The 12,203-nt window shown below is 36.6% G+C and overlaps 1 protein-coding gene across 7 annotated transcripts in view; it reads left to right on the top strand.

Moving 5' to 3' along the window:
* The first annotated feature begins 4,432 nt into the window (after positions 1-4,432).
* LOC111869438 (oxysterol-binding protein 1) overlaps positions 4,433-12,203 on the top strand; it is a 47,871-nt gene continuing 40,100 nt past the window's right edge. For 2 of the 7 annotated variants that reach the window (XM_023860972.2, XM_023860973.2), the window contains exons 1-3: positions 4,434-5,124; positions 5,486-5,548; positions 11,899-12,104. In XM_023860972.2, coding sequence (XP_023716740.1) covers positions 4,997-5,124; positions 5,486-5,548; positions 11,899-12,104 — 397 coding nt within the window. In that variant the 5' untranslated portion in view covers positions 4,434-4,996. Of the gene's footprint in view, positions 5,125-5,485; positions 5,549-11,898; positions 12,105-12,203 lie in introns of all 7 variants that reach the window. The other 5 variants (XM_023860974.2, XM_023860971.2, XM_023860977.2 and 2 more) reach the window with 5 other exon arrangements.

Here is a 12,203-nt window from a genome sequence, read left to right as displayed (position 1 = left end):
TTTTTGTACTATTTATCATTGGGTGTTGTGATCCTTATAAAATGACAATCTGTTCAGAAATCAGTTATTCCAGTGCTTGCATTTACATTAGCTGAATGCAGATTAATTGTTAACATTATGTCCACTAACTTATATATTTGATTCTCATTTGCATAGTGTAATACATACAGTGTAATTTATTTTTGATAATGTGATAGCATGTTTGCTTTGATAAATATACTGACTTTGTAACTTGTTTTCTTTTCTTTCTTTCTTTTTTTTTGGGGGGGGGGGATAATTTTGAAGCTGAAGTTGATGAAATCTGTTTACACACAGGTGATGATTAACAACTTAAGTTTTTATGTAAGAAATAATATGATAACCAGCAATAAAATCTAGCAAGAATTTTTTCTCTATGGCATACGGAACTATAATATACTATATAGCTTCCACATCCCTGATTTTAGGAATCTTGTGCAAGGGCTTAGACCTTGGCACTAGATGAAAGTGGTCAGTTCTATGCTCTGACTGTTATACTCCTGGAGATAAGACCCTGCTTTCTGTTCCTTATGAAAAGAAAGTAGGCTAAAAACGTACTATTACTATATAATACAGTGAGACCATTCCATAATTCAGGTGATCATTATCTTGTGATCACCAAGAGACAGGTTCAGTCACAAAGCAAAACATGTGGATTTGTGAAATTAAATAGCAGTGAGGTATATTTATTCAACTTTTTCATTTTTCCTGCCTGCCATTCCATCATTGCTTCATCCATGTTTATCGTTAAATATATTTGTGACACAAACTGGCCAGCTAATCCATTTTCACTGTCTCAGTACTGAGTTTGCATGAGTGTTATCCCTGAGCTGATATTTGGCTGGAAGAGGTGGTAAAGAAATAAATTTTCAGTGTCCATGCCAAGGAGCCCTATACCCACTAAATCTTAGTTTCTATAGGCCCAGAGCTGTTCTGGACATGGTAGTGTGGGGGGGAATTTATCATGTAGGATCTGTGGGTCTCACAGCAGTGGTTATAAAGAGTTCTGACTTCTGGGTTACAGTGCTGTGTAGTCCACTGAAAGTTAACTGACATTTCTGAGGAACCTGTCACCTGCATCTTCAGGGTTGAAGATTATGCCAAGCAGAAAACTAGTAGGCTGCAAGCAAAAACAGAACACTTCAAATGTATCAGTGTGTGGGTACAATATATTCTTTCCAACAATATGGAAGGTTCTAGGCAGCCAAGTGACCTTCCTTATCTGAAGCCTGTAACTATACTGCCTGTGTACAAATATATACAGTAATCCCTTGTTTATGACAGGGGTTACAATCTTGAATTATACAATACGTATCAAAGCAATGTTGTGTAAAGGCTTGACATGATGGGAAACAAGCAGCATGGGAAATTGCTCTATGAAACATACATATGCAGATTTCAAGATTCAAAATGAACACACACATATGTACACATAAACTAAACAAGATGACTTTTATTTATACTTACTGTACATATATAAAAACATTTTCTTTGTTCCAAACCTAAATCCACAAATGAAATGTTTTCTTAGCTTTTTCTGCTAATGGTTCATGGATTTTATAAACAACTTCTACACTCTTCATCATGTCTGGCTCAACGCTAAACCTATTGGCTGCTTGAGCTTGTTCAGCAGTTCTGACAGAAGATTCATTGTTATGGAATTGCCTTCCAACAGATGTTACACTTTCACTACACTCCTTTATCAAGTATGTCAATACTGTAGTCATTATTTCCTAACTCTGCATGACTACATTTATACTTTGAGGACATATTCTGTGGCAAGACAATATTGCACTTTACAAAAAGAAGGTAAGTTATTCCAAGCTAGTGAAATGCACATTACAGTATCCAACCTACATGTTCTTGTCCATGATTTATTCTGACCATCTTGCAGTGCATACATTTATTCACCTCACTCTTCTCTCTTGCACTACATGTTTCAGCACTAAAGTGCCATCTTCAGGTGCTTTTCTATGTACGTCGAACTACTTCATTGCATGCCCTGTTGTCTTTATACTAAAATGACTAAAATATATATTCGTCATATATAATGATAAATTTTAAATATTAAAACTGTTCAGGATTGGTCATTCTTATGTCGTATCTCGATACGCAAGTATAGAAGAAGATAGGTGTGACTTGCGTATTGAGATACAACATAAGAATGACAAATCCTGAACAGTTTTAATATTTAAAATTTATCATTATATATGATGAATATATATTTTAGTCATTTTAGTATAAAGACAACAGGGCATGCAATGAAGTAGTTCGACGTACATAGAAAAGCACCTGAAGATGGCACTTTAGTGCTGAAACATGTAGTGCAAGAGAGAAGAGTGAGGTGAATAAATGTATGCACTGTAAGACGGTCAGAATAAATCATGGACATAAATCAGTGCAACAGGACGCTAAAATATAACACTACATGTTCTTACATAAGTCACAGGATCAGTGAGCTCAGTGAGGCTGGGTTGTGGCCACAGTACTCCATGTAAGATCTGAGATTTTCACAGCAGTGATTATGAAGAATGCTGACTTCTGGGATGTGGTGCCATGTAGATATTGTGTAAACCGACGTTTCAGAGGAACACATTGCCTCTATCTTCAGGGTATAAAAATCTGCGAGCGAGGCTCCACATCCCAGAAGACTGCATTCTTCATGGTATGCCATGATCTCAATTGTACATGGACAAATGCTGGACCATGGGTAATGAAATCTTGACCCTGTATTGTATAAAACAAGGGATTACTGTTAGCTATTTCTATAACCAATAATTTTGATAACACTAAGCAACGGTCGGTTTCTTCCTTATCCTCATTGGATAAGACAAGGGTCTCAAAACTACGGCCCGCGGGTCACATCCGGCCCACAAAAGAATTGTGCAGAAATGCGCCAATTGAACTAATTTTCCAATGAGTACTTGTAAAAAAAAATACTTGTTCATAGATTTCAACTGATGTTTGTAATACCTCTCAACTATTAGTATTTTTTCGTGGTGTCGATGATAAACTTAATGTCACACAGGAATTAGCGTCACTTCACAGATTGCATGGCACTACAACAGGAGATGATATCTTCAAAGAAATACAAAAAACACTAACAGAATATAATTTGGACTGGAACCGTCTGCAGTGTGTGACAGTCGATGGAAGAAAAAACATGTCTGGTATAAAAATATGTTTGGTTGGCCAAATCATAAAAGCTTGTGAGGATACAGGAATATCAAAGCCAATGTTTCTTCACTGTGTTATCCATCAACAAGCACTCTGTGCAAAACACGTTGATATGAGCTCTGTTTTAAAACCTGTTATTTCTATCGTTAATTTCATTCACTGTCATGCACTTAACCATCGCCAGTTTCGGTCTTTTCTCGAAGAATGTGATTCCGAGCTTATTGACCTGACATATTATACTGCAGTTTGATGGCTTAGCTGTGGAAAGGTTCTTTTGCACTTCTTTCAGCTCAGGAATGAAATTGATTTATTTCTTACAGAGAAAAACCATCAGGAACCACTTCTGTCAGATACCAAGTGGCTTTGGAAATTAGCATTTTTTGCCGATCTGGTGAACCATATGAACAAGTTGAATTTAAAGTTGCAGGGTGAAAATAATTTAGTCTGTGATTTATTTGAACTTATCAAGGCATTCAGAGCAAAGTTGATACTTCTGGAAAGCCAAGTGAAAAATTGTAACTTTGTTCATATGCCATGCTGTGCAGAGTTGCATAAAAAGGGTAAGGCAGAATTTCCTTCCTTGTTTGCAAATTTAGTCATTTCAGATTTGAAAGAACAATTTTGGAAGCGATTTGCTGATTTGGATGCCTGTGCTCAAGAAATTAGATTGTTTCAAAATCTGTTTGACTGTGATGCTGCAGATGTCCCAAGTCAAATTCAAATGGAAATTATTGAACTCCAGGAAAATTATCATATTAAAGACAAATACAAGGAAGGAAATTTGATTGAATTTTATAAATTTCTGAACTCTGAGCAATTTCCAAATTTAAAGAAATTTGCTTGTAAATTTATCTCCATTTTTGGGATGACATCTGTGTGAACAAACTTTTTCCCAGATGAAGTACATCAAGTTGAAATACAGGGCAAATTTATCGAATGAACATTTAAAGTCGCTACTTGTGATTAGCGTTTCAAAATTTGTACCTCAATTTAATCATATTTTAAGAACGCAAAAAGAGTTCCATCATTCACATTAATTGTTTTATTATAATTTGTGATGAAGATATGAGCATTCGCTGCTACTATCTGTTGTCATTAATATATAATTTATTCTCATGTACTTTGTATTTAGTTTATGAAATTCTGTGCTTTCAATAAAACTCATATACCTAGAGTTATTAATTTCTCATTTTATCAGGCCCGCTGAAAGTGCTGAATTACCTAATGCGACCCGCGTTTCGAAAAGTTTTGAGACCCCTGGGATAAGAGGTTGAGTGGGTACCCATAAGTAGACTCCATGTCCTTCTTGCCATAAATCAAATCCCGGTTATGCAGCCCGTATCTATTCAATAACATATTGAGCATCATAATGCCTTATCTAACCTTGATCTGTCACACGGTTTCACATAAGAAATCTAGAGTGATGCACAGTATTTTTTTTTTTTCATTCTCGAAAATTTTTGGCATTATTCTATCAAATCCATATATTCATCCGCCTTGTCAGTTACGTCAAAACAGTTTTGTTTGTGGTTAAAAATATTTGGATAGTTCATTTGGCATCCTAACCGTAATACGCAACCACCACTTCTTGAGGTCGGGATTTATTTCGGGTTATTTCGACTATCGATGTGTCCTAGCAGTGATTATGTAAGTATTTCCTTTTACTTCTCCCGCTGTGTGTATGTAATCATATGGTAACGATCGTAACGATGATGTGCTAATAGCTGCCATCTTGAAAATGGTGGGAAGTGGTACGTGGATGAGAGTTGCGTTTGTGTAAATTTTACAAATAATTGTTAAAATGACGGAAGGAAAAGTTTCCAACAGCGAAGCCGAAATGAAAGGCTGGCTCTATAAATGGACAAACTATTTAAAAGGTTATCAGCGAAGATGGTTCGTTCTGTCGAATGGTGTGTTGTCGTATTACAGGTGAGTAAATTCTTTCCAGATTGCATTAAACAATACCTTCTTAGGCTATTACTTGTACAGCAAGAATTTAACATTAACATTAATATTTATTTATATAGATATGAATAACGGTAAGTTCTTTTTATTGGTTTATAAAGGATGTAAACTTACGTCGTTATCTTACTGTTAGAAACTATGTGAAGGACAAATTTTGACAATTGAGTTAGGACTTGTACTTTTATGTGTGAATTGCATGGTATTAGAGTAGTTTTGAGGGGGTGTTTAATCTGAATTATCCACTTTTAGTGTAGCTATTGTATGTATAGTGTTGGCACCTTCTTTTTCATGTGTCATGCTCCGTACAAATCAGGGTTTATTCTAGGGCCGAAAATTCAGGGGGGTCCAAACTGTCTATCCGCCGGCGTCGGCGGTCTGGTCGGTCCGAGTAAGTATAGTGGCAGCATGATCATGAGTTCACACTTGTTATTGAAAGAACTAACTATGCTCGANCCCCCCCCCCCGCCATTTCCAGCCTCTCAAATAGACATCTTTGCTGCCCCGCATCCCTTTGCTCGCCTACCAACCGCCACTAGAGACAGCTTTATTAGGTTTGCATGTTTATTCCACAGACCTGCAGGATGATCATAAGTCACCTACATTCATTCATTCATTCATTCATTCATACTACATAGTAGTGCATAGTAATAATATACCTGAAATGTTCAAGTCTTTAAAGAGATGGAGTAGTTTTGTTCAGTTTCATTTTAGAATGTCAGTACCACAGTAATTTTTATGAGAATCACGTAGAATAAACCCTGAGAATTGTTGACTTTTTTGCATGGACTCTCTTAATATGCTCTGATTTTGCACATATTCTACACAAATGAAAGGTATCATTTCTGTTTAGTACCACATTGGCAGTATATACACATAACAGTCTCTCTCAGTATTTCATTGAGTCTTTAATTGCTTGGGGTGTTACTATATTAACTTCACTCCACCTCCAATAACCCTTTTGTGTTCTATGTTCCTAGTATCAAATTTTTCTTACTTTTGTCATGCATCTAGTTATACATTGTCATATCTAAAATAACTCAGACCTCAGCTGCAGTCCTTGTTTGGGATATATAGTGTAAACAGATGTTGATTCTGACATGAGTAGAGTTACATTTTTATTTAATTTTCCTTTTGGGAGATCAGCACCTCTTTGATTTGTAGTTGCTTGTGACCATGATGCTATGTATAAAGTCTCTTTGTTTGCATATTCTTACAAGGACCACTGGGGATGAAGAGGCAGCAGGTATATGTCTATTTAGTCCAGGAGAGAGGAATATACACATTTTGAACATATAGTTGAAGCAAGTTTTGTAATTTATTATTGCTTGGTTTGTGTTCTTTGACTGTCTCTGTTGTATAGTGGTCAGCGTTCCTGGTTACAGATTCAGAGGTCCAGGTTCGATTCCTGGCGCTATGAGATTTTTTCTGAGAAGTAGTGGGTCTGGAATGGGGTCCACTCAACCTCATGATGATAATGGAGAAGCTATTTCAAGGAAATAGCGGCTCTGATCTAGAAAACCGAAATTAACGGCCGTGGGGATTCGTTGCGCTGACCACATGACACCCTCTATCTGCAAAAGTTGGCACTGAACTTCGCCGACGAGCGGCAGTCACTTGGTATAGTTCACTTGCGGACTAAAATCATTTAGTTTTTTTGTTTGTTTTTTGTTTTTTTGGTGTGTGTTCTTTGCAAGTTACACATTGTGGCTGGCATTCAATTTCAATTTTCATGATAGAGATGTAGGAATTGGAAGCTTCTGTTTTGTGGTTGAAATGTTTTCTGCTTTTTACTGTGTTACATAGTGAAATGTAATCTTCTTGTGTTCTCTACAATTTGGTCCTGATTAATTTGCACCATTATGTCATTTCAGCCTGGGCAAAGTAACTCAGTATAGTGACCTGGCTACTTGCTAAACAACCAGGGAATTTGGGTTTGATTCCTGGTAGGGGCAGAGATTCAGCTTGTTTCCACAGTGTCCATATGGGCACAGGAACCCATCCAGCCTCTGTCCAGTGTGTCTTGTGGTTCTTTCCCTAGATGTAGAAGCTGTCAGGGTGTGAACTGACCACACACCTAATGCTGATATGGAAACGATAGAGCTCTCCATTCTGCATCAGTTGCCTCATTTCCTGCTCAGTCAGCTGCGATCATAAGGAAGTCTGCTTTACGGGAGATTCTGAAAATGTTCACCCCTTGGCTCAGATACAGTCTCTGTGCCTTCTGAACGGAGTCTGTATCACATGCTGTAGCTATTCTCAAAGTATACGTCTTGTCGGAAAGAAACATCATCTTGGGATCAAATTCACAGTAATGGACTGAGTGAAATGAAGTCTGGCTACTGGGGTCAGGTGCAGCAAAGAGTACATAACTAGTTTTGTAAACTGTAGTCTTAACCTTCACACCAGATTATATCCTCCCTGTAGATGTTTACTGGCCAGGTTAACAGCATTTAGTTACAGCTGAGTCCCATTTTAAAAATATAAATTTCTCCAAAATTAATATTAAGAATATGAAATAAAAAGTTTCTTATAGCAAACAAAACACAAATCAGTGTGTTGTAAAAATTTTGCCTACAATTTGTTGCATGCATTATTCCATAATTGCCATCTATTCTCATAGTTTGAATAGGAGAGATTTTAGTTTCATCATTGGCTGAATTTGCAGTATTTAGGTTGTGAATTTAAAACATATTCACATAAGAATATAAAACAGTGCAAAGCAATGCTTAAGAAGATAATGAGGAAGACAGTAAATATTTTAGGCACTATTGTAACTTGGAGTTGACCATTTTGTTGTTAACATACTAATTTCCTTCAAGCTAATGATAGGGTATCTTAAAAGCAGACCACAAGAAAGTAACTGAGTAAAAATCTGTGACATTTCATTTAACTAAAGTGTCAGTAAAATGTCTAATGCAGGTGATGCTAGAAACTGGACTTTACTCTGAGTCCAAACAGCTTTTGGAACCCAGTATTAGAGTGTGAAAATCAGTTTGGTGTCAAAAGCAACACTTGAGTTATTTTTGTGCAATTTATTTTCCGTTGAATGCAAGAGCTTTTGATATAGTGGATCTCAGTTTGATCTAATATCATTTCAGGCTGGACTTGCGTCTTTGCCAAGACTTAACTTTTGTATCATTCATTCACTCATTATCTTCATAATTATCACACCAGTACCTACGTTAATTCTGTACTCATTTTCATGGTCTGTAATAATAGACCTGTTTTTCTGTTTCTATTGTGACCTTGCTCTCTTTAGTTTATAAGTCACTATGAAGTGTCATTTCTTTTGGCAAGAATACACTTTGGTCATTGCCAAATATGTGTTGCTTTCATTGCTGACACAGTTGTTTACAGAGCCCACAGAATCACTTAGAAAGTTGGAGCAACTTGTACAGAAAGTAATGAATTACCAGATGGGATTTCATTTTCAATATAGAAGCATTAATGCTGTAGTGTTGTCTATTTGTCCCACAGTATTATAGTAATTATTTATTATTGTGATTGGTTTCATGTAGATTATTTATCAGTGCTATGATAACTGCAGATGATTTTTAACATTGTATGAAATTAGTGTATTGTTATTCACAGTGAAATCCCCTGGTACTTTTTCATGCGGAGCAAGCATTTTGGACACTAAACTGAGGAAAATCATAAATGAAGGAAAATTAGCGCTGAGAGTATTGGCTTGGAATCATTGAAATTGAACACTAAGTTAGGGAAAATCTTAAATTTAGTAACATTAAATAGGGATCTTGCTGTACTATGAAGTAGAAGGGACTGAAGCAGAAGTGTTCATTATGATGCTTTCAAGGGTGCTGTTGTGGAATTTTCCTGAAAGGACTAAGGAAAACGATGAAAAAATACAGGCCTGTTAGGTGCTTCCCATGCTGAAACTAAAACTGAGTACTTTCAGATTTATATTACACATTTTATCATGTGAAACAAAACACAACTTGTAAAGAAAACTTTTTTCTTAAAGTAACAGTGAAATGTCTCAGTATTAAAGTTCCCTTTAATATAGGAAAAATAATAACCTTTAAATGAAAAGATTTGATAATGTGTAAGATTGCTAGATTATAAACCATTATGTGGTTATAACAAGTGTATGATTAAAATATTTTGAAAATTTTGGCAACAAGATGCAAAGATTCATATATACATATATATAAATGGATTTTTTTGCAAGTATTTTGTAAAATAATGTCCAGAACTACATTACACAAAATTTTACAAATTATATATTATTATACAGTGCGTACAATCAAGTGCGCGCCGTGGCTGCAATTTGCCGTGAGTCATACCACCGCAGAACGGATGCAGTCGTGGGGAGTGTTGCAACTCCTCCCCGCGACTGCATCCGTTCTGCGGTGGTATGACTCACGGCAAATTGCAGCCGCGGCGCGCACTTGATTGTACGCACTGTATATATAACATGCGACAATATTTTATTCCATTTCGGTCACACAATATATGTGTAATTCCAAGATAATTACATTACGACATGTTTTGGCCAATATTTCTGGCCATTGTCTGGCAATACTTATACAGGCCTTCTCAATTATTCTGCCGTCTCCCCTCACTGGCCAGTGTTTACAATTGGGGGGAGGTGGTGGTATTTTTTATAATGTAGGTTCATAGTACTACACAAACACCATGAACACAACATCAAGATACAAACAAGACAACCACATAAATAGCGAAAATATGCATATATGCAGCATGAGAATACACATACCCTAAGAGAACCACGTTCTTCTGTGCTCGTCAAGGAAATGGTCATTACACAGGACCCAGGACTACACATCTAAGATTAAGTAAATATAACAAAATTGTAATAACAGCAAGAACAATTAATCAGTATTGGTCTAACGTTAACTAGTTCAAATTATCCTATGTTTTAATCTAATTGAAATCAAAATAGCTATAGAAAGAAGAATTTTAAGACTGATGTTGTGAATAATGCATACCCTTCAGAAACTAGAACAGATTTGCAATATTTGTTTAAGTCTGTAACTGAAGACCTACATTGTAAGCAACAATACAGCCTTCCCTGAATTGTAAACGTTGGCCAGTGGGGGGATAGCAGAAAAGTTGAGAGGGACTATGTTAAGATTGCCTGATGATAGCCAGAAATAGTGGCGAAACATGTCATAATGTAGAAACTGTATAATTATCTTAGAAGTATACATACATTGTGATACTTAAACTGAATAAAATATTTCTATATGCAATATGACACTAAAATACAATATTATTGTACAAAGTAATTTTTAAAATAGTAATAAAATATGATCGTGAGATCTGAACCCTGCAGAAACACAAGAATGATGAACTTGGGACACATTTATGCCTGTAAAGGAGATATTGATACACATGAATATTATGGATGATAATATAGCATGGAATTGTAAATCTCCATAGTGAAGAATAAAAGGAAGACTCCAGCAGACCTTGGAAAGAGGATTTTGAAACCTGTGCAGGCATCAGTTTTCTAATCCGTGAATGCACAAGGAGTTAACCCCCTCACGTTTAGTGAAACATAACCTCTACCACTGTTGAAATTTTTTGAGTACTTCTTTTGTTTGCCTTTTTCTTCACTATATTCTAATTTTTGCCTTCATATTCTGTATCTTATTTTCCAGTGGCGTATGTGGTGTGATTTGAGTTAGGTACTGATGTTCGTAGAATTGCTGAATGTTCAAGGTCACATGAGTTGCACGATTGTCACGTGGTGACAGGTACACCAGTCATCTTGGCCAGAGTTTTGCTCTCACTACTGTATGATTCTTCTCATGAATGTCCAGAATTTCCGTGTATTATGCTACTGAAGTGTATGATATTGAACCTTATTACAATGGAACAGTTGTTAATGAAGGTGGAATCTTCTGGCTTGATATTGAACCTTATTACAATGAAACAGTTGTTAATGAAGGCGGAATCTTCTGGCTTTCATATCAAAATACAGTATGTGCCAAAAATTTCAGTACTGAAATGAAAAGACGTCCTGTTGATACCACTATCCATGTGAAGGCCCCATGCACGACAGAGCCTTCTCAAATCCTGAAGAAATGGTCTGATCACCATGTACTTGTAGCATTCTTGAGTGATGGTAAGAGCATTGCCTTCCTTATCCGCAATGAAATAGGGGCCTAAGCACACCATATCATCATACGTGTAATATGTAGTGGTTTCTGGATGATAAGATCTTGCCTCTCAAAACCAAGGAAGCGAGTTGTCTGGTGACCACTTCCGTATGAGCGGAAATAATACTCAACTATGAATACTTTTTCCTTCGTCAAGAGACCCATTTCCAACAACTTCACAACACAACTTCCTTTTCACTACTGGGACCACGTGTGGCTGGAGCTATGTCCCATTGTCAAGTGCATGTGCGCGTTCGAGAAGCGTGAGTTTCAGTACTGTAAATTTTGATCCATACTGTACATTAGCTCTAAAAAAAATAGGATGTGAGTGTATGTACTGGAGTCATCTGGCTCAGAACAGGATTCACTGGCAGGCTTTTGTTCACACATAATAACCTTCAGAGCCTGTAAAAGGTGAAGAATTTTGTGATCAGGTGATTGACTATTAGAAGGATTCTGCTATGCAGAATTAAGTAGGTATCATTGAAGATGGGTAAATAGATGATGTATCATTTAGCAGCTGTTGAGCATATACTCTTTCTACAGTATTGAAGGAAGTGCTAATAAATGTTAACACTTTGCTTCCTATCAGAAACCAGGCCGAGATGGCACATACGTGTCGTGGTACCATAAGTCTTCATGGAGCTCTTATCAATACAGAAAATTCATGTACATTTGTTATCTCAAATGGCGGCACACAGACTTTTCACATCAAGGCTGCTAATGAAGTTGAGCGACAGCGGTGGGTCACAGCTCTGGAACTGGCAAAGGCAAAAGCTACTCGTGCCATGGAGTCAGGTGAGTTGATTAACATAGCCATGTTGCTGGCATGTATAAAAAGTTTTGTGGGTTGGTAACATTTGAAGCTGTAATGAATATATTTGAAGGTTATGAAGT

This window comes from Cryptotermes secundus, unplaced genomic scaffold (assembly GCF_002891405.2).
Source record: "Cryptotermes secundus unplaced genomic scaffold, Csec_1.0 scaffold813, whole genome shotgun sequence".
NCBI classification, from domain to species: domain Eukaryota; kingdom Metazoa; phylum Arthropoda; class Insecta; order Blattodea; family Kalotermitidae; genus Cryptotermes; species Cryptotermes secundus.
The sequence above is the reverse complement of the archived record's forward strand: the minus strand, read 5'-3'. Positions and strand labels throughout refer to the sequence as shown.